The 25720-nt window shown below is 48.4% G+C and overlaps 1 protein-coding gene across 2 annotated transcripts; it reads right to left on the bottom strand.

Moving 5' to 3' along the window:
• Positions 1–819: 819 nt before the first annotated feature.
• rcan3 (regulator of calcineurin 3) lies at positions 820–25538 on the bottom strand. Of its 2 annotated transcripts, none has more exons than XM_028970615.1 (5): positions 25305–25538; positions 23170–23425; positions 4571–4744; positions 3699–3870; positions 820–3227 (listed from the first exon to the last, which is right to left on the bottom strand). In XM_028970615.1, exons 2-5 carry the CDS (start codon positions 23362–23364, stop codon positions 3073–3075), a joined length of 696 nt encoding a protein of 231 aa, XP_028826448.1. In that variant the 5' UTR covers positions 23365–23425; positions 25305–25538; the 3' UTR covers positions 820–3072. The 2 variants fall into 2 exon arrangements, with proteins under 2 accessions (XP_028826448.1, XP_028826440.1); XM_028970607.1 differs by lacking the exons at positions 23170–23425; positions 25305–25538 and adding exons at positions 15982–16378; positions 21558–21917.
• Between the last annotated feature and the right edge of the window lie 182 nt (positions 25539–25720).

Below are 25720 nucleotides of genomic sequence, written 5' to 3'. Positions count from 1 at the left end.
CCTTCCTCTTTAGAGAATATTTAGATGAACTTGTAACCTTCTTCTTGTCTGACTTCTGTATAGAAACTAGAACAGAGTGAATAAAAAGATTGTATTTATAGTTGGGGGTCCTAGTGAACCAGAACTGTTCACTTCATCGATAGTAACTTGAAAGCACGTAAGTCGCTCTGGATACGGGCGTCTGCCAAATGCCTTAAATGTAAATGTTAAATGTAAATATTCATCACCTGGCCAAACCTGCCTGGTTGTGTAACTTAAAAAAATCTTGAAAGCAGATCGTTGTTAACTGGAATATAAAATGAACTCGAGACGGGCCTGCGGATTTCCACAATAGCGTTTTTTGTTCATATATTTTGGCCCCGACCAGCCCAGCAGGGTGTTCAGGATCAGCACCCAGTGAACTGCTTGTAACCCATCACCCGGGCGAGCAGATTCGAACCGGATCCGTTTCCTTATCCGCTACTCCACTCGTATTGTAAAAGGTATTCGGGCCGTTTGGCTCTTGCTCTCGTCCCTCCATGTGCTTTATAAATGTAGATCCGTTTTTCACAGTCCAGAGTCCGTCAGAGACCCTCATAAATCACCCCGCCCTCTCGCCCGTTATCAGTGACCGCAATGATCCGCAGCCATAAGTGGAGGAAAAGTTCTGTGTCAGGACGGGGGCGGGAAGTTGCAGTCGGCGTGCGTAAAAAAATAAAAATAAAAAAATAATAACAATAATACAGATGTGCCGACCACGTGACGAAACGCGACCAAGCAGAGCTGCAGGTAGGTCCAGGATCACCTCCGGTGACGCGAACAAACCAGAACACAGACAAGTTTAGGAATCATTTCTTTTTATGTAGTTCTATATGTAAAACAAACGACAGTCATACCTACACAAACATAAGCAAGTAACGGTCAGAAAAAAAAAAGAAGAAGAAGAAGAAGAAATAAATACATACCATATAGACACAGATATATAACGGTAAATTATTGCTTCGTTGCTACGTTGTTTTCTGGTTAACTAACTGTAGTACAAGACACAATATTTAATATTTTCCCAACAGAAGAGTACAACAGCAAAATGACTTCAGCAGGAAAAATAACTTAAAAAATAAAATAAAAAATAAATAAATTCATCACCAGATCCGGAGTGGAATCTGTCGCCTTTACCCCGTTTCCTTAAAGAAATGAATTGGACGTCGGAAGTGGCCTCCTTTACGCAGGGCTTGGCATGTGTCTACAGAAATATACTTCGTCTGATAATGTGACAGAAAATGCACTCGGTTCATAAGACAGACGTACAAAAAAAAACGTAAAATAAATAACGAGCGGTGATGTGCACCACCGTTTACTACAAATCTGTTCCGTCCCTTTATTCTCTTTTTAAATACATATTTAACATGCATCCAGGGACACTTTCCCGATTCTCTGGATTCTCTCCGATCTCCGTGACACAAAGCAGGAAATGGAACAGTTGCTGGTGAAAAGGCTACCCAGGTATTTCATTTTTCATCCATGGCCAGTTCTACTAAATAAAAAGTAGACTGCAGGGGCGAGGGCGGGGTTATAAAGTGCGAGCGTGTACACCGGCCCCGCGCCTCTCAGCGCGGTTTGCCGTTATGACGATGGCTCCGGCCCGTTTTAACGGAGGCCGGCAGCGTGGAGCATCATGGGAATGTCGCAGTAACAGAAACTGGGCATGGGCCACCAGCACATTACAGTCTGCTGGTCTACAGGTTGGTGAATGGCTCATGTGAATGAATGAGCACGGTTACAGCCTTGTTTGGGGTCAAGGGTCAAGCTGTGCGAAGGCCAAATGAAATATGGTGAATCGCTATACTAGTATCATTTTATAAACCATGTTCATATTTACATAACAACAAGAAGCAGAATAGGTTTTACATCCCGTCCCACCTCCGCCTCCAACCCTCGATTCCCCCAAAAAACATTTTAAAAAGTACAGAATTCAAGCTTTAAAAAAAAAAACTGCAAGAAAGGTGCAAAACAGGCAGCCACAGGACACGGATAAACACTCGAAGCAAAAAATCACAAGGAGACCAGAACTTTACAATGACAGTATTCAAAATTCCCCCCAATTCTTATTTATTTATTTAATTTTTTTCTTTTTTTTTTTTTTTCTTCTTTTCTTTTTTGTCACTTTTCAGCACATGGCCAACGTGACCAGTCACAACCGGGTTCGCTTCCTTGCGCCAACCAGCATCAGTTAAGCCACGCATTGCACGCGTATCCCACAATCCCTCCGCTTGTGAGCCTCCAACAGATATGTGCATCGAAAGCGCCGCTCGGTATAAAACACGTCAGCTCCTGGCTACATTAGTTAGCATGCAAAAATGTGTGTGGTATCAAATACATGGTAATATCGAGTAAACAAACACACCCCTTTTTAAAAAAGCCCCCCACCCGCCCTCCCTCCCTCGGCGAGGCGCCGTCACCCGACCGCGCCTTTCCATTGGTGCTACTGTACAGTGTGCACAGACGAGTGAGCGTGACTCCAGGCAACCGATCTGGATTCAGCAGCTTGCAAACGCATCAGGTCGGCTGATATGCAAAGTCGTGTGGCTGACGGATATTACGAAAAAGGATAATAACTCGAGTACCGAGGAGGAAAGATGTGGCGAGCTCGGGCGGACCTTTAGGTGATGTGGAACTACGCCCTAACTGACAGACTACACCCCACGCGAGCACTACGAAGAACTGTTATTACTACGTATTAACTATTGCTACTGTACAATGTCTACCGAAAGGCTACTGAGTATGAAAAGCCCGGCCGCACAGGCATGGCGGGGCGTGGCAGGGCGGGGCTTGGGCGTGAGGTGTGGCCCCTGGCCTGTGTGTTTCGTGATGAGTGTCTGTATGGATCCCATCTGCCCAGGCCGCCTCAGTCCATCACCGCGTCTCACAAACAATCCCCCGCCAAGTCGGTTTGCTTGGATGCGTTTTTTTTTGTGTGTTTTTTTTCCGTTTTCTTTTCTTTATGAAAACTGAAATGAAGGGCGCCTGTCTCTGGGCGGCAGAGAGAGACGTGGACAGAGAGAGAGAGGAGAAGAAGAGAGGTGCAGGTGGGCCTTAGTTGTAGACCTTGGGTGGTCCATCCGGGCGCCTGGTCTGCACAATCTTGGCTTTGGCCCGGGGCTCCTCCTCTTCCTCCGTCTCGCTCTCGCAGACGTGCACCACCACGCTGGGGGTGGAGTCTGTGCCCGCGTGCAACTCGTACTTCTCACCTGCAGGGACAGGGGACAGATTCACTGTCAGGCACACATGCTCTCTCGGCGGGACACGCCGCAAATAATCTGTAGAGAATTAACCAAATTAATCTGCTAATAATCCGCAAGATTCCTCAGAAGCCACACCCACATTCATTTTGGCATTTAAATACTAATAATAATATTAATACAGTTAATACCGGCCTCTGTCCATGATGTAATATTATTCTAATTTTCACAAACATCACACATTTGAATAGCCTTCTTTAGCTCAGCACACACACACACCCACCCCTATAAAAAGGTGTTTCGACTGCTCGTTGCCATGGAGATCAGACCAGGGAACCATGATAACAGGTTTCCCACGCTGGCGTCTGTTGGCTCAGCAGAGGGCGCCACGGAGCAGTGCCGGGCTGAAACTGCGCTTAGGACACGGCCAGTGTCATGTGACCGCTAGTGGTTTACTTTGTTTTCAGGGAGGGCTCTGACCTGGGCCGAGCTTGGCCACCGCACACAGCAGGTCGTAGTTGATGACGGGCGTGGCGTCTTCACTCTGGCTCCACCCCACAGGCGGGGACGCGGGAGGGGAGATGAGGAACTGCTTCATTGGCTGCGGTGGTGCCAAGAAGGACTTGTCAACATCTTCTCCTGTGTTCTGCACCTGGAGATGGAGGACAGATTGCTATGAATGGTGACATTCATGGTGTCCCTGCAGCAGACACCTTGTTGTTTCAGCCAAAAAAAAATGCACTAAAACGAACACACAAGTGAAAAAGCATTAAATTCAAACAACTGCCTACTGTATTAAACTGAAATGAAAAATGTGTTCCTTGACCCTCATGCAATTTTGGTCCAATCAAAGAAAAAAAAAAAAAAAACTAAATTTTTTTATTTGTGTCTTTTATTTTATTTTTTTTTATTTGTGTCTTTCATGTTCATGGTTTTACTCTTTTTACCCTTGCACAAATCTTTTTTTACTTTTCACTTTGTACTTTGACTTCACTCATTTGCACACCTTCACCCTACCTGTTACACATATTTTATTGTTTTATGTTAAAGACATAACAGTGTAATGTTCGGTTATGTTTGCAATATTTGCATATTGATTCATTGTATACTTTGCAATATTTGCAATACTGTGGTCTATAGCAGTCACTAAAGCATTTCACTGCATATCATACCATGTATGACTATGTATGTGACAAATAAAATTTTAATTTGGAATGGTTAGATATGCAAAATTACATTAAATAAATGAGCAACAAGAAGAAAACACAGTTATTACACCTTGAAAACTTGTAATCTGAGACAAAAAAAGGTGTCCCCGAACAAAGGAAGAAATGGAAACGGCGGGATGTCACCTGGGCAAAGTAGAGTTTGAGCTTGGTGCCGTTGAATTCTGACTCGTGGAGCTCGATCCGGGCTCGGGCTGCCGCCTCTGGGGTGCTGAAGCTGATCCGCACCCGCCTGAAGCTCTTGAACATCTGGAAGGTGGTCTGCTCATCGTAGATCCGGAAGAGGGCCTCGAACCGCTCCTGAGGAGGAAGCGGGGCGGTTAGCAGACTCCGTGTGGCATGCAGAGACACCCTGACACCAGAGGGCGCTGTTGGCTTCGCAGGCTCCATGCATTCCTACCATTAACTGTAGAAATTGAAACATCTTGGAACCATTTCTCCAGGAGTATGGAGATTAGTTTGGCCCTGGCCTGTTTTATTTATAACTTGGATCCACTGAACTTAGGTCCCTAAGTTCCCTTTCTGGTCCATCAGGACCATGATGGGTCAGAGGGTTATTTGTCGATGTGCTCTTAATGCCCTACGTCTTCACAAGTGCATACTGGCCACACCGCACAACCTCTGAGGCGAGTCCCAGGGCGGCTGCGCGGAATGTGCCGGAGCAGTGAAATGTGAGGTGCGCTGCTGTCCCGCGAATGTCCCCTCATTCTACTTACGATGCACTTTGAGCACGGAGCGAGAAGAAAGGACACCTGAGATGCCAGAAGGGTCCACTTTTATGGCCCCAAGAAATTGACACCTTTGCACAGGTTTTTAATTTATTATTATTTCTTTTTACAACGCACCAGTAGTATCAATAGATGTTTATTGGTGAGGTAAAATTATAAAGGGACTTTTTATCCCCATATTTTCTAGATTTATACACATGCATGTTGGAGAAACGTGCCTAAAACAGGCACATTATCTTCAGACGTTAACCATGGAGACAATGTTCAGGACCTCTGCAGTATTGCCTGAGAACCATCACTTAATTCAGCAGAGTAATGCACCCTGACCTTGTCCAAGGTCCAGAGCGACTTACAATGAGTAGTTACAGGGACAGTGTCCCTGGAGACACTCAGGGTTAAGTGCCTTGCTCAGGGACACAATGGTGGGGGTTTCAACCTGTAACTTTGTGGCATTCTGGTTGTGTACTACCACCCTCCTGTTGATTTTTGGCATGGCCTCCAAATCCTCCAGATCTTAGTCCTACCCAGCATCTGTGGGACGTCCATCTCACAACTTATTGCACTAAAAAGGACATCCTGATACCAGACACTTTCAGAGGCGCAGTGGAGTCCATGCATTATTGAGCCAGAGCTTTTTGGTGGCACCAGGGGGACCTAGACAGAACCAGGCAGGTGGTGTCCATGTGATGAGGACCATGTCACCCTGTAGGCAACGCGTGGGAATTAGCGTTTGCGGGACAGCGTCTCACATAGGCTCGTGTTGCTCAGTTGGCAGCCGCAGCTCAGCAGGAGGAGGCCGCTTTGTTGTGTAACAGGAGGCGAGCGTCCAGGAGGGCGTGTCCCCTCACAGGTGTGAGGTGAACCAGAGGCAGCCGGCATTACGTAAGCGCTCCCGGCGCCACGCTGTTCGGTACGAGCGCTGAATCAGTCCGCAGGTTCACACGCGCACGCTCTTCAAGTAGCTAAATCCTGAAAGAAGACCTGGCTGGGGGACCCTAAACCGTCATGCGTTAGAAAGTCCAGACCTCAGTCCTGTAGAGAATCTGGAATGGCAGTCTTGCCAAGAAAAAAAAACTGCAGCCTCCACCAAAAAATAATAAGTGGCCGAATGCAAACGTTTCATTTGGAAAAACGTCACGTGTCACTTTCCTCCCGCTTCACGGTCAAATAAAATCCCGATAAGACCCCTTCAGGCTTGTCACATGTGATACACAGCAGCACAGCACACGGTGCACACAGTGAAATTTGTCCTCTGCATTTAACCCATCACCCTGAGTGAGCAGTGGGCGGCCATGACAGGCGCCAGGGGAGCAGTGTGTGGGGACGGCGCTTTGCGGATCGGTATTCAAACCGGCAACCTTCTGATTACGGGGCCACTTCCTTAACCGCTAGGCCACCACTGCCCCATGACAGTTTGTGGACAGGCTCAGCGGATATGGCAAGGATCTCACGATACGATACGTATCACGATACACGGATCACGATACGATTAAATCGTGATATATTGTGATACTGTACATATTGCGATATTCTACAGTCCACTGAAAATGTAAAAACCGAGCTGAAATACAAGATGCTGTGTATGGTCTATTTCGATTACATTATATTAATAATTCAGACAAAACAACATAACTCACAACCAAATTTTGGACTAAATTTATATACAGAAGTATTTACATTTACGGCATTTATCAGACGCTCCTTATCCAGAGCGACTTACAATCAGTAGTGACAGGGACAGTCCCCCCCTGGAGACACTCAGGGTTAAGTGTCTTGCTCAGGGACACGATGGTAGTAAGTGGGATTTGAACCTGGGTCTTCTGGTTCATAGGCGAGTGTGTTACCCACTAGGCTACTACCACCGATATTTAATGTCCCTGTATCGATACGATATCACCAGGTAAAATATAATTGCCGTATCGATATTTTATGAATACTTTTCAAGATAATTCAAGAACTGCTTGATACAGGGGAGAGTTTTAACTCTTCTTATCAGACTCTGATTAAGGTCGTATTATTATCAAGGCTGCACCTTATTCCCACGTGAATACGCACGCCCTCAGAAATATTAATGCCATTCGTTTAAATTGATCTTTTGGCACCGGAGGCGGGACGGAGCCGCCGGGATCGTGGAATGCGGAGGTCTGTGGGCGGCGTAACCCAAGCGGGCACATCGATCACTTATTCATGACCTCCTCTTAGAGCCGACTTCCTGAGCGAGGTATTCACTTACCGCCGCCGACCGGCCACAAGATGGCTGCTGGGACCACTCCCTCTAACAACCCAACGTCCTGCTACCGTTTCCATTTACTGCGTTCGGCAGGCGCCGGTATCCGCAGGGACTTGCGGTCCCCCAGGAGACACTCACGCTTAAGTGTCCTGCTCAGGAACGCAGTGGTAGTAAGTGGGGCCTTCTGCTTCACGGGCGAGACCCCCTGGGCTACTACCACTCCAGTGTCCCTGCTGTGTTCTGGTCAGACGGAGAATACAGATGGCCGCGGCCTGTAACTGGACACGTTGTGATGAATACGGTGGTACGAAAGTGCAGGCAGAACCTACATTTGACATCTGAAGACAAACGAGACATAATCCCTCGACTAAGAGAATAGCCAGGGTAGCGATCACTAATCTGCACTGCGTTTAAATGTCCTTATTCTTTTTTGGAATGTCTAAAAGAGACACGTGCTGAATCTGAGGGGGGGGGGGGCGGGGTTTTAATTTCAGAACAGAAGTCCTTAATCTCCCGCGAAGCGCACACCACCCCGTTCACGAGAACGCGAACCGGCGTTAAAATATCGGGTCCCCAACGTCACCGTGGAAGACACAGGATGAAAGGCTCAGAACCGCGGTGCGGGGCTTTTCCTTTCGTAAAGGTGATGTAAGGTCAGGGAAACATTGAGTCACGCTCTCCCCGATGAATGAGCTCCTCTTCTCCCCGGGGTGTATTATGAGATATGCGCCTGTAAATAAGAGGGCGCGGTGTTGCTTTCCGGCCAAATCCTTTGGCAGGTTCCTCAGCCACGACACATGCGTAATATTGATGGTTCCATTGTAACTTGTGAAAGTGTCTTGATATTGTCTAGATTTCTTTTAGACACACACACATACAGATGAATGATTTCATTTTGTGGACAGTTCCACACGGTATATTACAGTGTATACACAGTGTATACTACAGGGTATAGCATAGAGGGTATACTACAGTGTATACTACATGGTACACTACAGGGTACACTACAGGGTACACAGTGTATACTACAGGGTATACTTCAGGGTATACAGTGTATACTACAGGGTATAGTATAGAGGGTATACTACAGTGTATACTACAGGGTATACACAGTGTATACTACAGGGTACACTACAGGGTACACAGTGTATACTACAGGGTATACTTCAGGGTATACAGTGTATACTACAGGGTATAGTATAGAGGGTATACTACAGTGTATACTACAGGGTATACACAGTGTATACTACAGGGTACACTACAGGGTACACAGTGTATACTACAGGGTATACTTCAGGGTATACAGTGTATACTACATGGTACACTACAGGGTACACTACAGGGTACACAGTGTATACTACAGGGTATACTTCAGGGTATACAGTGTATACTACAGGGTATAGTATAGAGGGTATACTACAGTGTATACTACAGGGTATAGTATACAGGGTATACTACAGGGTATACACAGGATATACTACATTGCGACCATTGCAACCGAATACTAGTCCAAATTTAAGTTAATTTGCTTAATAATGCCAAATAAATGGCGAGACGCTGACTTGCAGGCTTCACCCAGCTAGTAATGCGACTGTGCTCCCTTATTTCGATTCACAAACCGAAAGAGTGCTGAGACAGGAAGGAACAGCACCTGTTAACAGCGTCCGCTCTTCGTGTGACGCACACCATCCACACAAGAATCAAAGCGTTTCCACTGAGATGCCGGCGTGGACAAGGACGAGCTTTCATCTGCTGCCTGAGATCTGGGTGAAGAAGAATCTGGGGCAGCGCGCTCAGAGGGGACGTGACTTGGAACCCCGAACAGAGCTTGTTGCGATAATTAAGAAAATGAATTTTTTAAACGCAGAAAGCCTGCTTTAATTACTGAAACACGACTAGTTAACTGCAGAGCCAGCGTGCCACAACAGCGCGCACACACACACACACACACACACACACACCTAGCAGATCAACATCAGAACACACCAACTACATTATACAAGTACCGACCGAGCAAAAAGTGAACCGTGATTATTCACAACGCGGTTTGCGATCTGTCATTAGCCGACGCCACCGAGAAAAACAGTTTGCAAAAATGAGCGGCCTGCAGTATGACGAAGTCCATAAATACGGGTTTAAACACTTGAGCGGCGCTAAAAACGACCCCTCATTACGTCCAACTAAATTGCTGTTTGTCGTTGCCGTGATGGCGTCGTCGCTGCTGGATAAGCGTGGACGTCATAAACATGTTTGTGCAAGGAAAGGGGAGAAGAAGATCTGGTAGGTTATAGATTAATATATGTTTTGTTTTTTGTTTTTTGGGGGATTAGCATATTAGCTGCATGGACGAATAAACACACACAAACACGAAGGGGGGCAGTGGTGGCCTAGCGGTTAAGGAAGCGGTCCCGTAATCTGAAGGTTGCCGGTTCGAATCCTGATCTGCCAAGGTGCCACTGAGGCAGTGTTGTTTTCGTCAACGATGACGATGACGAAATCATTTCGTTGACGTCACTTTTTTTCATGACGATAACGAGACGGTGAAGAGATAAACACTGCTCTTTGATGACTAAAACATGACGAGACTTGTGTGAGTTTTCGTTGACGAGAATGGACGAAAATGTTAGTGGGTGGTCTGTCAGACGTTTAAAATGCATGACATTTCTGCTTATTGTGTGTGTCAATTAAGGGTGTACTCACACTAGGCGGTTTGAACCGTGCCCGAGTGTGTTCGAACACCAAAGCGCGGCTCGTTTGGCTAGTGTGAGTGCTCCGAGCCGTGCCCGGGTTCGTTTAGCCGGTTTGGTTCATTTAGTTCGTTTAGGTGCGGTTCAGTTGGACTTGGGCGCGGTTCGCATGAAGTGTGAGAGCTAACCGTGCTGAAGCACGGAACAGTACGCGTGATGTCACGTTTTTGCGACGTTCCAAAACCAACATGGCGGGGAAAGGGTCGCTTTGGTCTACTGCAGAGGTGCAATGTTTATTGGAAATTTGGGCAGATGAGAGCATACAACAACAGCTGGACAAAACGCATAAAACGATGGACTCCATTGCGATCAGCGAGAGCGCCGCTCTTTCTGTTTATGCTGAAACCCCGCCCACCATAATGACGTAAGCGTGCTCCGGCACGAATGCTGAAAGCATATGTGAGTTCAGGCCAGAGGGGGAGTGGGGACAATCGTACTCGGGCCCGGTTCATGCCAAGAGTAAACCCTAAAACCCAAAAAGTATCTCATCACGCCCATCACCTGGCATGCAGTGCACAACGTGCTCAACACGTCACACTGTTGTCACTCATCACAGACAATGGACCACAATGGCGGCAATTTCAACACAGGGGCTTGGTGGTTGCAAACGTAGAGACGACATATGGGTGTATTTTAAATATAACCCAGCATATAATAAAACAGAGTGTATTGTGAAGGAAGACGGTGACAAATGTGGCCACAAAGTAGGCGGAAAAAATACGACCAACCTTAAGCGGCACCTGAAGGCTCACTACAAGAATATTTTTTCGAAGGTAAGTTACAAGTTCTGTTAACATATCGTATAGCCTACGTAACGTTACAATGTTACTCGACAATCGGCTAAATTTTATAGTAAGCTTATAAATTAGTACGTTTTCCACATACTCCTGCCGCAAATGGGCTGCTAACTTCAGGCTAAAGTTAGCTTTTGTTATGCTAACGTCAGTTCATTGTGTGTGTGTGTGTTACTTTAGCCATGTTTACATTCAGTGACGGTGTGGTCATCTCTTTGTGTGTCTATGTTCTGTCAGCGTGTAACTTGATATGTTAAACAGGTCGAGTTATTGTTATACGTAGAGTCTGCTAGCTTCAGTCTAAAAGCCACAAGTGACGCTCTACAGGCCTAACCATGACCTGTGCGCTCACAGTAAAGTTACACACACACACACACACACACACACACACACACACACACACACACACACACATTTACAGCATTTATCAGACGCCCTTATCCAGAGCGACTTACAATCAGCAGTTACAGGGACAGTCTCCCTGGAGCAACTTAGGGTTAAGTGTCTTGCTCAGGGACACAATGGTAGTAAGTGGGATTCGAACCTGGGTCTTCTGGTTCATAGGCGAGTGTGTTACCCGCTAGGCTACTACTACCACACACACACACACACACACACACACACACACACACACACACACACACAGACAGACAGACAGACAGACAGACAGACAGACAGACAGACAGACAGTACAGTACAGTACAGTACAGTACAGTACAGATACAATATAATTTGGCTGCTGCTCAGAATGAAAGATCAGAAAGTTTTAGTACAGGGCCAGTTAATAAACTATGTATTTTTGTTTTGCTTGTTTGAGACTTAAGAGAGAGTGAGAGTTAAGACCATTCTATTTTCTTAACATGGTAGTATTTTGAGTATTTTCCATAGTATTTTAAGTATTTTTATGGTATACCTACATTTGATTGTTTTGTATTCACCTGTAAACCTTTACAGGACATGTACGTTGTATACAGAGATAGAGTAATTGTATCCCTTCTTTGTTTTTTCCTCAACCAGATCCCAGAGACCAGAACTCCTAAAGAGAAACCTGGTGGTCCAAAGAACAACAGGGCACAGTCATCTATCCCAGTAGCCTTCGCCGCAGCATCCAAATATAAGTCAGACTCCCTGGAACAACGTGCCAAAGAACAGGCGATCGCTCTTTGGAATCTTTAATTCTTTTATTACATTGTTTGCACAAGTTAAAGATAGAGTGATGTATGATGTCTGTTTTTACAAATAATATGCATCTTAATTGCACTGGCAGACAAGGCCACGTTGAGCATATGTGTTCCTCATCCATCACTCATATTTTGGGCATGTGTATGTTCATTGTACTTTAGCAAATTCTGAGAAATAAAGCCACAATTGTTGAAGTAGAATGTTTTTGTTTTTGGAGTAATGAACATTGATTCCACTGTTACCACTTTATCTGTGTGTAATGCACAATCATTAGATCAGAAAGTATTTGCAGTTGGGTGGAAACCTTATACGTCTAAAACCATTCCTTTATTATTGTAATTATTGGTGAAAATAGCTGATCTGCAAGCTCACAATGTGTTGAACTTATAGATCTGCTTCTATTTTCACAATAATTATTTTGACACTGCCCAGCAGAAATCCCCAATACTTATTGACCTAAATTAATTTGTTAAAAGACTATACTTTTTTCCTTTTTTTGACTAAAACTAGACTAAAACCTTTTTGAGTTTTTGTCGACTAAAACTGGACTAAAACTATAACATATAGAAGTGACTAAAATTTGACTAAAACTAATAAACATTTTAGTCCAAAAGACTAAGACTAAGACTAAATCTAGGATGGTTGTCAAAAACAACACTGCACTGAGGTCCACTGAGCAAAGCACCGTCCCCACACACTGCTCCCCGGGCGCCTGTCATGGCTGGCCACTGCTCACTCAGGGTGACGTGTTAAATGCAGAGGACAAATTTCACTGTGTGCACCGTGTGCTGTGCTGCTGTGTATCACAAGTGACAATCACTTCACTTTCACTTCACTTCATAACCTGATTCATCACGGTGACGCGCTAGAAGCCCAAGTTTGGTCATCTGAGCCTTTCCTGCACCAATGAAAATGTCGAACCCGCGTTCTGGCTCAGGACACGATCGGTGTTCAAGGTATTTTTATGCGGAAGCGAGCGACAGGCGGCGGGCCGCTCCTCTCTGCACGTCGTAACCGAGACTTTCCCGTCCGCGTCTTATGCAACAACACACTCCCAGCTCCTCGCCTTACTGTCCGGCCAGGGCCGTCTCCGGTGTCGGGGGAACGTTTACGATGCTCCGTTTCCTCGTAACGAGACCTTCCTTCCCCATTTTAATCCCATATTTGTCAATTCATCAAACACAAAAAAATACTGAAACCTGATTGGTAATCAAGCTTTTGATCCTGGTCCATGTGGGAACAATGAATACAAATGGAATACAAATGGAATACAAATGGAATACAAAGATGCTTCTGGACCCTGAACATGTGAATTCGGCCCCGGGGCTCTGTAGATGGTAACCCGAGCCGGCTTTGTTTAATGCCGTTTCGGAGGCCGCGGTCCCGGCGCTGCACGTGACACACGAGCCGCGCGCCGCTACTTAAGTTTCGCTCGAACCCTACCCCACCGGCCAGCCTACTGCCACCGCACTCGCACGGCGACGCGGCCCCGGCTCGCACAGCGGCTGCCAAGGGTCCGAGAGGCTGCGAGCGGGGATCCGGTTTCTGGCCCGGCCAGAACCCGATATATATTCCTCTGCTCTCCCTGCCGGCCCTCTCCCGTCTACCTTGATTCGGGATCATTAGCCGGCATTTACTTAAAAAAAAACGCACGCCATCGCTCCGATTCACCGCTGCTGATCTACGAAGCGTGGTTTCCATCACGCCAGGCCATTAAAGCTGCCACCTTCACCCAACATGGACATGGATCTGGACAACAGGCTGTAGCTGTCATGAAGTCACTCAAAAAATCTATATTTTTCCCCTCAAGACAGTCTCATGTACATTGACATTTACAGCATTTATCAGAGCGACTTACAATCAATAGTGACAGGGACAGTCCCCCCCCTGGAGACACTCAGGGTTAAGTGTCTTGCTCAGGGACACGATGGTAGTAAGTGGGATTTGAACCTGGGTCTTCTGGTTCATAGGCGAGTGTGTTACCTACTAGGCTACTACCGCCCTATATTGAGTATGCGGTATGCAATATGCAGATAAATCACAAGTCTCAAATTGGCTCTTCTTTAATATTACATTACAACCATATTACAGCACTTTAAAAGGTCGAGAATGAACCCGACACTAATTAGGAATTCCATTTAAAGCGCACAGCGTGTTTACGTCCTTCTCCGGGAACAAGTCACCGTCGGCTGTTCAACGGGCGATTGAAAATACGCCAGCCATGGAGGGCGGGCTGGCGGAAAGTTCGCCACTATTAACCTCTTATTAGTCTCCGAGTGTCCGTCGTGGTGACGCGTTGGGTTTAATTAAGCGCCATATGAGTGTTCACAAGGTAAATAGTAATTTAACATCGATTAAGCCACAGGGTTCGAACCACCTTGTGAATTAGCCAAGTTCACACAGCCAAGGACGAGGCGTTAGCTGAAAATGAGCAAAAAGGTTTTAAGAATCGTCTTTAAAATATATAAAGACATTGATTGTTTGCGATGACGTCGTAAAAACGGTGCGCCGCCGCTCCGGTGGCCGCACGTTGTTTACAAATGCCATTCGTGACGCCACCTGCCCCCCCGAAACGGCGCGAAGGCCCTGAATGTTCTCGCCAGAACCACCACCAACTGTCCGTAGGATCCCGACCAGCATGAAGCGGACTTTAACGTGCCATCGGAGAGATTCAGGTTTTGGGGTTGCCAATGCCGCAGGTTGACCCAGGCCGACCCCCTAATTCCACCCGTCCGAGAATAAACAGGCAAAGTGACACAGACGGGAACAATAGGGGAAAGAAAAAAAAAAAACGATGACAAGCTGTCTGCGGGATCAGCGCGATCGGAGAGGGTGGCCCACGTGCCGGGCAGTAATCCCCACCCCCGCCTCGCCCTGCCAGCCAGCCAGCGGGCGGGATTAGTCCGGCACCCTCTGCTGTCACGAAACTTGGCCTCCATCTCCCTCGCTCGCTCTCACCCGTGATCCTCCTGGAACAAGATTTGCTCGGACAGATAATGAGGCGAGCGGCGTAACGTGTAAAGGGGCGTGGCGGGATGCCGCCTGCTCCGCCCGGTCCTCCGCGGCGTGGAGAATGCGCGGACGCCGGCCGGGGGGGCAGCAGGAGGTAGACTGGCAGAGTGTGTGCGTCGCGTCTCGTGGCTCCGTGGAGAAGGTTCTTGGCAATTTCAAATTCCACCGCAGTCCAGGCCTGGGATTAGACACCGCCTGCACGCGGTAAACAGAATGGGGCTGGTAGTGGCCTAGCGGGTAACACACTCGACTATGAACCAGAAGACCCGGGTTCGAATCCCACTTACTACCATTGTGTCCCTGAGCAAGACACTTAACCCTGAGTGTCTCCAGGGGGGACTGTCCCTGGATAAGGGCTGGATAAGGGCGTCTGATAAATGCTGTAAATGTAAAACAGAAGGTCAAAGGTCGAGAGGGCGGTAGATGCACCATTTTCACCCCACCCACCCCCCCTTTTTTTGCCGCATGCTCCGATTCCCCATTCTACTCCTCCGCATTGCTTCGTCCCTCCTCCGTCTGCATCACTGAGCTGCTGGGGGTGAGATGTAAGATGCTCCTGACCTTGCAGCCCCGAGCTGGGGACCTGGCGGCTGCAGGGCGGCTGCAGGGCGGCTGCAGGGCGGCTGCAGGACATTAAAGTAAAACTCCTGCCTGCTTCGCCGCGTCTGCACGCTTCTTTAACGCGAGTCGGACGGCTGAAGTCGCAGGGGCGCGGCGCCCGTCCCGCCGACGTCAGCCACCGGCGGCGCTGACGACATCCGTGCGCGGACGGCGCCTGCATGTTAATGAACGCCATGCGGGTCCATTGATAAAAAAAAAAGCACCGCGCTGCGGCGTCGGGTACCTGCATCTTGTCGCACGTGAACACCTCGGCGTCCACGTCGCAGGCGATGAGCGTCACCATCTCCAGCTTCATGTTTATGGATGGCATTCCCCTTCTCGCGGCTGGAGCGCGGTTCTGGCGGCCCGGAGACGGTCGCGTCCTCTGCGGGTGCCCGGGAGGATGCTGTGCCGCAGCCTCCGCGCTCCGACCGGCGCCGCTCTCCCGGTCCGGGAGCCGCGCTCCGGCGCGGCCAATCAGCGCTCGGCGAGTGACGTCAGCAGCGATCCGATTGGCCCGCCGTCGCTTCGCCTCTGCAGTCGCCGCGCTGGCCCGGCACCGGCCACTGCGGAGCAGGTCCTGGTTCCGTTCACTCGTTTTTTTTTTACTCCTCCCTTTTATTCCCTTTACTTTCTTTTTACTAAAGGACCGAGAAGGACCAAAGCCATAATTAGAGATGAACCGATAACGCAACTTAAACAACCATGCGAGCGCTGCGTAATCTCATCTTCGGACGTCTGGGCCGTTTCATAACGTGTCAAATCTATTCATGGATCGTTATATGATTTGCAATTGAACAGGTCCAAGCAGACCTAGATACAGGAGGCAGTAAACACGGCAACAACACACCAAAAAGCAAATCAACATCGGCAATTACAACATATTAATAAGTGTTTAAGTAAATAAATAATCGAATTTCACCACTTGCTGTTCTTATTTCTCCTTTGTATGATGCATTAGGCAATTTAATAACTTTGCCGCGGTACCATGTTTCCATTGGTTTAATATCTATATGAGCGATTAAATGTAAATTTCAGGCAGTGTTGTCATGATTGTCCAAATGAAATTCAGGTCACGGATGCTGAATTTATGAATGGCGTCTGGGTCTCCTCAATCATAAAGTCCGATCCTCCATCCTCCTCCATCATCGGAGCAGCCCCATCACTCTACACTTACGATGTAAAGTTCACAGAAGGCAATGTTACACAATCTTTGTGCACAAAATCATTCTTGAACGTGACAAACTTGGAAAGTGCAGGCCATTACTGGTCTACGCAGCTCCTCGTCCAGGCAACGGTCATCTCGAAACTGGACTATTGTAACTCTCTCCTGGCCGGAGCCTCTGCAGTCACCATAAAACCCCTCCAGATGGTCCAAAACGTGGCAGCCGAAACACACTCACGTCCCGCCTCTCCTCACCTCTCTCCACCGGCTCCCGGTAGCTGCTCGCATCCAGTTTAAGTCCTTGATGCTGCCTACAGGGCTGTAAATGGAAGTTCTCCCTCTTACACCAACACACTGCTAGCTAGTTACACTCCTGCACGCCCTCTCAGATCTGCACACGAAACGAGACTAAAAATTCCCTCTTCACGGGGTCTCAGATCCCAATCAACTCTGTTCTCCTTTGTTGTCCCTGGCTGGTGGGACAACTTGTCCTGCTCCATTCGACTAGCCGAGACTACCACCACCTTTAAGAAGCCATTGAAAGCCCACTTGTTCAAAAAGTGTTTCAGACAAATCTAACCCTTACACACACACACACACTTGCACACACGCAGCACAAAATAATTTTTTAACAAAATTGACGGCTGGAATTACAGGGCAGGCATCTCTAATAAACTGGCCAGCTTTATTAAACTCAAACCTGCCGCCGAAGGGCCGGAGCAGAACACAAAAGCATGAACAACATAAGAAAAGAGCAACAGGCGATGGAGGAGGGGTGGTAGTAGCCTAGTGGGTAACACACTCGCCTATGAACCAGAAGACCCGGGTTCGAATCCCACTAACTACCATTGTGTCCCTGAGCAAGACACTTAACCCTGAGTGTCTCCAGGGGGGGACTGTCCCTGCAACTACTGATTGTAAGTCGCTCCGGATAAGGGCGTCTGATAAATGCTGTAAATGTAAATGTAATGTAGGACGAGTGCGCATTAATGCAGCAGCACACGCTGGGTGCCGTCGCACTGCTTCTGAAGGCGTCCAGCCTCGGCCGGCGGTCACACCGGCGAGTGACGATCACCCGACCCGTGCGGCGGTTATCCGGAACCGGAATCTGGAGTGGGACGCGTACGCCCCGATCGCCATGGTTACCAATGCAGACATATGGGAAAATGCGGCAGCAAACGCTGTTCACTTTCTGCCAGGAGAGCTATTACCCAGAACGCATCTTGTCTCGATGAAACAAAATGATATTCGTGACATAAAGCTGTTCATCCGAATTAAAGTCACAGGAAGGTTGTAATAGATAATTTTTTTCTGCCCCATGTTTGAATCATTCAATTAAAATCCATTAGATAAATATACAAATTACGGCTTAAGGCACCAAGGCGACGTGCTTAATTACATGAGCAGCTAAGCAGCCATTAGGAGGCACGGGGAGCCGCGTCCAAATAGTCTGGAGAAATAATTCCAGTTCGGAGCAGCTGCTGGCTGTAAATAACCCAGCTAAAGCACATCCGCAGAGCTGCATATAAAACACACACACACACACACACACACACACACACGGCCTGCTGACCTACAATGAAAACAAGGCGAAATGGAGGCCCCACGTGCCCGTTCTTGCCTGGCACGGACCGACGGGCACACGGAGCTGGAGCGCCGCTCGGAGTCGGGCGCAGCGAAAGCCCGGAGCCGGACCCCAACCCGCCCCCCCCCTCCCGGCGCCAACGCAGCTGCCGTAATCTAGGCCAAGCTATTTTTACAGCAGGAGAGAGTGGGTGCGAGGGCCAGAGGAGGAGGGAGGGATGCTGGCATGAAGGCAGAGATGAAGGAGCCGGGGAGAGGCGGGACGGCTGGCGAGGGCGGGGAGATGGAGGATGATGAAGCAGGTTCAGGGGGGATGCTCGGGAGGAGGCGACGCGGCGGAGCGAATGGAGAGAGGCGCTAAAAATGGAGGGTTTGGAGCGCAGAGGGGGAGAGAAAACAGGATTAGGGGGCTAAAAATAAACCGCGAGAAAACCCACGCGGGCCGCACCGAAGTTCTGGCGCCTGTGCAGGAGCTGCTCGTGGTAACGGATGGTGATTGGTGCACGTTCTGGCCGGCATCACCAGCCCATCACAATATAAAACAAATTGCAATTTCGACCTTTAAAATATCAAGAAAAATGTCCTGTGTGAGGGTTCCTTTACTTCCATACCGATACTTGGTTTTCTGCTGTAAAATGCATGTTCAAATGAAGCATTCAATTTAAATTCTGATATATCAATACTGGATTTACATTTACATTTACAGCATTTATCAGACGCCCTTATCCAGAGCGACTTACAATCAGTAGTTACAGGGACAGTCCCCCCTGGAGACACTCAGGGTTAAGTGTCTTGCTCAGGGACACAATGGTAGTAAGTGGGATTTGAACCCGGGTCTTCTGGTTCACAGCCGAGTGTCTTACCCACTAGGCTACTACCACCGGGCTACTACCACTGGATACCAGTGTGTGTGTGTACGTTCATGTGTGTGTGTGCATGTGTTGGGGAGGAGTTTGTGTGTGTATGTGTGTAGTTTGTGTGTACGTGTATGTATGTGCTTGTGTGTGTGTGTGTGTGTGTACGTGTGTGTTGGGGATGGGGTGGAGCTTCTCTGTAAATCTCTTATCCAGTTGTGACCTGATATGCAAGGTGGGTCATAGGCTGAAATATCGTCAATCTTCCTCTGATGATTGATTTACATATAAATCTCCCATCCTGCATATCAGACCTGTCGACACAACTGGATAAGAGATTTACAGAGAAGCTCCTCCCCTCCCCCAACACACATACACACACACACACACACACACACACACACACACAAGCACATGTACACATACACACAAACTACACACACACACACACGTACACATACACACATAAACTACCTTCATACACACAAATGTACATACACACAAACTACACACACACACACACACGCGTACACATACACACACAAACTACCTTCATACACACATGTACAAACACACACACAAACTACCTTCACACACGTACACATACACACATAAACTACCTTCATACACACACATGTACACACACACAAACTACACACACACACACACGTACAAACACACACACAAACTACCTTCACACACACACACACACACAAACTACCTTCACACACACACACACACACACACACACACACACACACACACACACAAACTACCTTCACACACACACACACACACACACACACACAAACTACAAGTTTGCTGGATGTGACATCACGTCCCCAGCACAAATAATTATACTGCAAAACGGTTTACATTCTGTACCGTAAAAAGTTTTATGCAATAGCGAAAAAACTTTTGGTAAGTTGTGGAAACTGTTTTCCCCTCTATTCACATAACGTCATTGTTTCATGTCATTATTTCTTGAAAATAAAGAAATAATAAACGCAATAAACACTTCAGGTGAATCCATATTTGATCAATGTTTGCAGATATGAACAGAGGCGATTCTGTAGAACGGAAAACGGAAAAACCGCCCTCCCCTCGTCCCTCCGACCAGCGAGACGGTAGGAGACAAGCACAGGACGCGCGTCCACCAGCGTCCAGCGAAAGAGTCCGCCGCTACGTTCGGCCGCGGGGCCTCTCATCTCTGACCTTTTCCGACGAAATCCCGAGCCGGGCCACGGCAGCGCCGGGAACGCCGGGAGCGTCGCACAGTCAGCCTCTCGGCCTTAGACGGATGGCGCATTCTCCTGGTGGTTGGAGGCCTGGCCGCAATGTGCTGCGCACCGTGGCTGACCTTCAGCCCACGCGATTCCCCTCTGGCACCAGGAGCGCGAAAATAAACTCGGGTGCAAGAAAAAAACGGACCGGTCCGAGATCCCAGAAAAGTCAAAACCGCGAGGGATTTACCGAAAGACAACCAGGGTTCTGTCCTCTGAAGGTTGCAGAGCAACCATTGCGGTCAATTCCCTCAGTCAGTCGACCGTAGTATTTATCTCGGAATTTACGGCGCAAGCCGGTCGTGTCACGGCCAAGGTGACGTCCCACGGCGTCCCTGACCGAGCAGTTATCACGTTCTCTCACTAGGGGACTTTACATTTACATTTACAGCATTTACCAGACGCCCTTATCCAGAGCGACTTACAATCAGTAGTTACAGGGACAGTCCCCCCCCTGGAGACACTCAGGGTTAAGTGTCTTGCTCAGGGACACAATGGTAGTAAGTGGGATTTGAACCTGGGACTTCTGGTTCACAGGCGAGTGTGTTTGAATGGCTGTTTTATATCATAAAAATGGCGATATCACCTGATGCAGCCAATGTTGTGCGATGTCTCTCGGGAGTAGAGTGTAAAAAAACGCGTGTTGTGAAATGAAAAATGTAATTCAGCATTAAATCGGTAAATTTTACCAATCCAGCTAATTTATTATTCCAGATCAGGTTTTTTTTTTTTTATTAAATGAAAGAGGATCACCTGGTTCCTGCCCTTTGCGAATAATGGACGAAAGAAGATAGTTTCATGTGCTTTAATCCACACGGATTGAAAGACACTTTTTTTATGAACTTTCTGTGTAATATTGTGTTTTGTGGACTCGTACTTTGCAGCACACTATGGAAACGCCACATCTCGCCACATCTCCTCAACAACCACACACCTGCATCCGTCCAGCAGCCCGGAGATCCGTCTGCGTTCTGCACTTCGTGCAGCTTTTCCAGCGATGGGGCTGATTAGTGTTGCCTTCTTCCTTTCCCGTTTCCTGATGGACGCGTCCATTCGAGACGCTCGGGTGGACGCGGGCCACGTTAGCAGAAACAAGCAGCACCACAAATAAATGAAGGCCAAAAAGAGAAGTAATGAACTCCTCGACTGGCTCTGCTCCACGGGACGGAAAACGGGACGGATATTCCCTGCTAATGCAGCGTCGGAGAGAAGGAGGAAAAAGAGGCCTCTCCTGCCTGTCCTGTCTCTCCTGCCTGTCCTGTCTCTCCTGCCTGTCCTGTCTCTGCTGGTAGGGTGGTAGTAGCCTAGTGGGTAACACACTCGCCTATGAACCAGAAGACCCGGGTTCGAATCCCACTTACTACCATTGTGTCCCTGAGCAAGACACTTAACCCTAAGTCGCCCCGGGGGGACTGTCCCTGTAACTACTGATTGTAATTCGCTCTGGATAAGGGCGTCTGATAAATGCTGTAAATCTAAATGTAAATGCCTGTCCTGTCTCTCCTGCCTGTCCTGTCTCTCCTGCCTCTCCTGCCTGTCCTGTCCTGCCTGTCCTGTCTCTCTCCTGCTTGTCCTGTCTCTCTCCTGCCTGTCCTGTCTCTCTCCTGCCTGTCCTGTCTCCCCTGCATCTCCTGACTCTCTTTTCTCTCCTGCCTGTCCTGTCTCTCTCCTGCCTGTCCTGTCTCTCTCCTGCCTGTCCTGTCTCTCTCCTGCCTCTCCTGTCTCTCTCCTGCCTCTCCTGCCTGTCCTGTCTCTCCTGCCTGTCCTGTCTCTCCTGCCTGTCCTGACTCTCTTTTCTCTCCTGCCTGTCCTGTCTCTCTCCTGCCTGTCCTGTCTCTCTCCTGCCTGTCCTGTCTCTCCTGTCTCTGCCACTTTAATGGTTCCTTCGGAAGGCTTCAGAGGAAACGTTCTCAGAGCGGCCCGCGAATGTACCGTGAACACGGGGCTCTCGCCCGGGGGCCCGCCGAGCTTCCTGAATGTAGGTTACAGTGTTCCGCGTCCCGCCATTAACTGCAGGCCCGCCACGTTTGGAACGTCCCGAAGAAGAAAGAGACGCATCCGAGCGGAAGCGAATCTCAGAAGGACCGGCTGAGTCGTTACGGCTGGTATCCTGCGTTTAAAAAAGATCGATTTTATCGTATTGATGGATATATAAACGAGCTGGCGTCAGGTAAGATGAAGTAATGGTGCAGGAGCGAGTCTTTGTGAAGAGAAGGGGGTCTTGGGGGTCAGACTCCGATGCCCTGACACAGAAACCCACTTTGGCGCTCGCTCGGAACCCCGACTTTCTCACGCTGCGACGCCACGTCAACTCGCGCGTCCAGGCAAGGAGCCTTGGGAGGAAGAGCGAAGGGGAGGCTGACTGAGCAAAACCTGGAACGTGGGGGCTAAAGGGAGAGAAGGGGTGCAGCCATGGAGCCGACCATGTCATCATCTATCATCTACAGAAGGAGCATTCGCCGAGGTTCGCCCGTCCTATCAGACGTCACGAAATCAACCGCAATAGCACGAAGCGCGGCAGCGGACAGGCCGCACGCTCCTCTCACCCGATGGCCGTCCTCTTCAAACACGGCCTCGTGGACGCCGCACGCAAAGAGCGACGCTGGCAGGTCACTCAGGTCCATCATCTCGTCCGAGTCGGAGTCGTCCTCGCCGAAGACCATTTCCTCCTCGTCCTCCTCCGGGCCGCTGCTGTAGGCCTCGGAGCCGTTGCTCCACGGCGCCCCGCCTTCCCGCAGCATGTTGAGGGGCGGCTGCGGCCGCCAGGACGGGAACGGGGGAACGGAAGCGGCTCCCCGTGGGCTGAGGCACAGGGAGAACAGATTTGAAATAGGTTCGTTATTTTTGGAATTCTGTAAAATAAACTATATAATATGGTGGCGTGAAAAAGTGTTTGCCCCCTCTCTGATTTATATATTTTTTCCGTGTCTCATATAATTATCAAAAATAATGCATTAAAATCAATAGTCAAAGACAACACAAGTAAACCCCAAAAGTGTTTTTTTATTATTAGGGGAGGAAAAAGATCCAAACCTACATGGCCCTGTGTGACAAAGTGATTGCGCCCCTGTTAAAACATAACTGCAATATCTCTAGCAAACGTCGTTCTCAATCAGGAATTTACTCATCATGCCGATATCCAGAGCCCCGTAATCAGAAGGTTGCCGGTTCGAATCGAACTGAGCTGCCACTGAGGTGCCACTGAGCAAAGCACCGTCCCCACACGCTGCTCCCCGGGTGCCTGTCACGGCTGCCCACTGCTCACCAAGGGTGACGGGTTAAATGCAGAGGGCAAATTTCACTGTGTGCACCGTGCTGCTGTGCATGTGACAATCACTTCACTTTCACTTTCAACTCATCCAACAGTCACAAAAAGACACATCCAAAGAGGCTCAGGCCTCACTTGTTAAGGTCAGGATTCAGGGGAAAATGCTCTGTGACTGACGTGTGTCCATTACATCTGGAGTAAAAGTAACAGCGCATTTAACATTTACATTTGAGGCATTTGGCAGACGCCCTTATCCAGAGCGACTTACAACGTGCTTCCATGTTACCATCGATGAAGAGATCAATTCTGGTTCACTAGGACCCCCCCCAACTATGAATACAATCTTTTTATTCACTCTGTTGTAGATTCTATACAGAAGTCAGACAAGAAGAAGGTTACAAGTTCATCTAAATATTCTCTAAAGTGGAAGGTCTTGAGCTGCCGTTTGAAAGTCCTCAGTGACTGAGCTGTTCTGACCTTTCAGAAAAAGAACGTCATACCGACATGTCTGTGAAGATTCTCAGCCATCCAGGTGAATTTGTCTGGAAGTTGAATTTCTTTCTTTAATGTAGAGACGTTTCATTCTGCACCCACAGAGCTTTGTTGATCAGATTGACTCAACTTTCAGACGGATCATACTAAAATAGTAGTGTGGCGGTGGCTTGAGTGTCTGGGGCTGAATTAGAACATCTGTGACCTCCAACTGAAACGAACTTTGGTCCCGCATCAGAACAACGATCCAACACGCGCCAGCCAGTCCACCTCCGATCGGCTGAGGAAAACCGCAACGCAGATTGTGGAGCGGCCTGGTCAAAGCCCTGGCCTGAATCCTACCTAAAAAGGCAGCTCAGAAGCCCTCCGGCGTGGGCCGGACCTCAACGATTCTGCCGAAAATCCCCCAAAAAAGATCCTGGCTGCAGATGCCCGGCCAGGTGTTGGGATTAGGGGGCAGGTCCGGGGCTCTTCTCCACATGATCAGTTGGAGTTTATCTTAAGTGTCTCCTCATGTGTGGCTTTACTACCACCTACCGTACACGGTCAGTAAAAGTTACGAGTATTTGTGTGCAGGCGTCACATCGGAATTGGGGACGTTTATGGAGTCTCAGATCGGGATAATCCCAGTTTTTAGCACTTTGCCAGTTAATTGCAGATTATGATGGACGGAATTCCATCCGAGGGACAAATCCTGATTTCACGGGACCCACTGAGAGGATGAGGGCTATCAAAAGTATCGATTATTGCCCTGGTGTGATAATCTATTATAACAATGCGAGCGGGGACACGGAGGCGGCCACACGCCGGCCATAAATAAAGCCGCGACAACTGAACCGAATCTCGGTGACATTCCCGCTCCCTAAACGTCCAGCGTGTGCTAATGATCATTTTAATATAAAAACGCAACAGCGCCGTTACCTGAGACAGCTCTGTACGCAGAGAATTCCAAACTGTTTCCGATTATTACAGGATGTCGCAACGACCAAGTCGATACACCCGAATTCATGGGCCGGATTTAACGATCATATGTGAAACTAATCAACTTATTTCATATGCCTGCCTCGCGAAAAGCGCATCTTTCCGTCGGATTATTATAGACGCAACATCAATCTGCACGATAGGCAGAAGCCGCACGGCGGAGCCAATGGGAGAATCCGGTTAACAGCCCACCGACCAATGGGATTAGAGATGGTGGGCGGGCACTAGAGCTCTTGGCCAATCGCATCGCCTGCTGTCAAACGGAGCGCATGCCAGTGGCGTGTTGCGCAACATACTGGCCTGCTATCATCAGCAGTTAAAAGTGCACTGTAAATTGTACTGAAATGTACTAATAT

This window comes from Denticeps clupeoides, chromosome 1, assembly GCF_900700375.1.
Source record: "Denticeps clupeoides chromosome 1, fDenClu1.1, whole genome shotgun sequence".
Classification (NCBI taxonomy): Eukaryota; Metazoa; Chordata; class Actinopteri; order Clupeiformes; family Denticipitidae; genus Denticeps; species Denticeps clupeoides.
Note: the sequence above shows the minus strand (reverse complement) of the source record. Positions and strands in the feature narration are given on the sequence as shown.

Coding starts and splice junctions, on each gene's coding strand:
- rcan3 (XM_028970607.1), bottom strand. CDS start 21,676: ATGGACGCGTCCATCAGGAAACGGGAAAGGAAGAAGGCAACACTAATC. Junction 16,379..21,557: donor GGGCTGCTGGACGGATGCAG/GTGTGTGGTTGT, acceptor TCGGTCCTTTAG/TAAAAAGAAAGTAAAGGGAA. Junction 4,745..15,981: donor TCACGTGCGACAAGATGCAG/GTACCCGACGCC, acceptor CTTCCTCCTCAG/GAGCGGTTCGAGGCCCTCTT.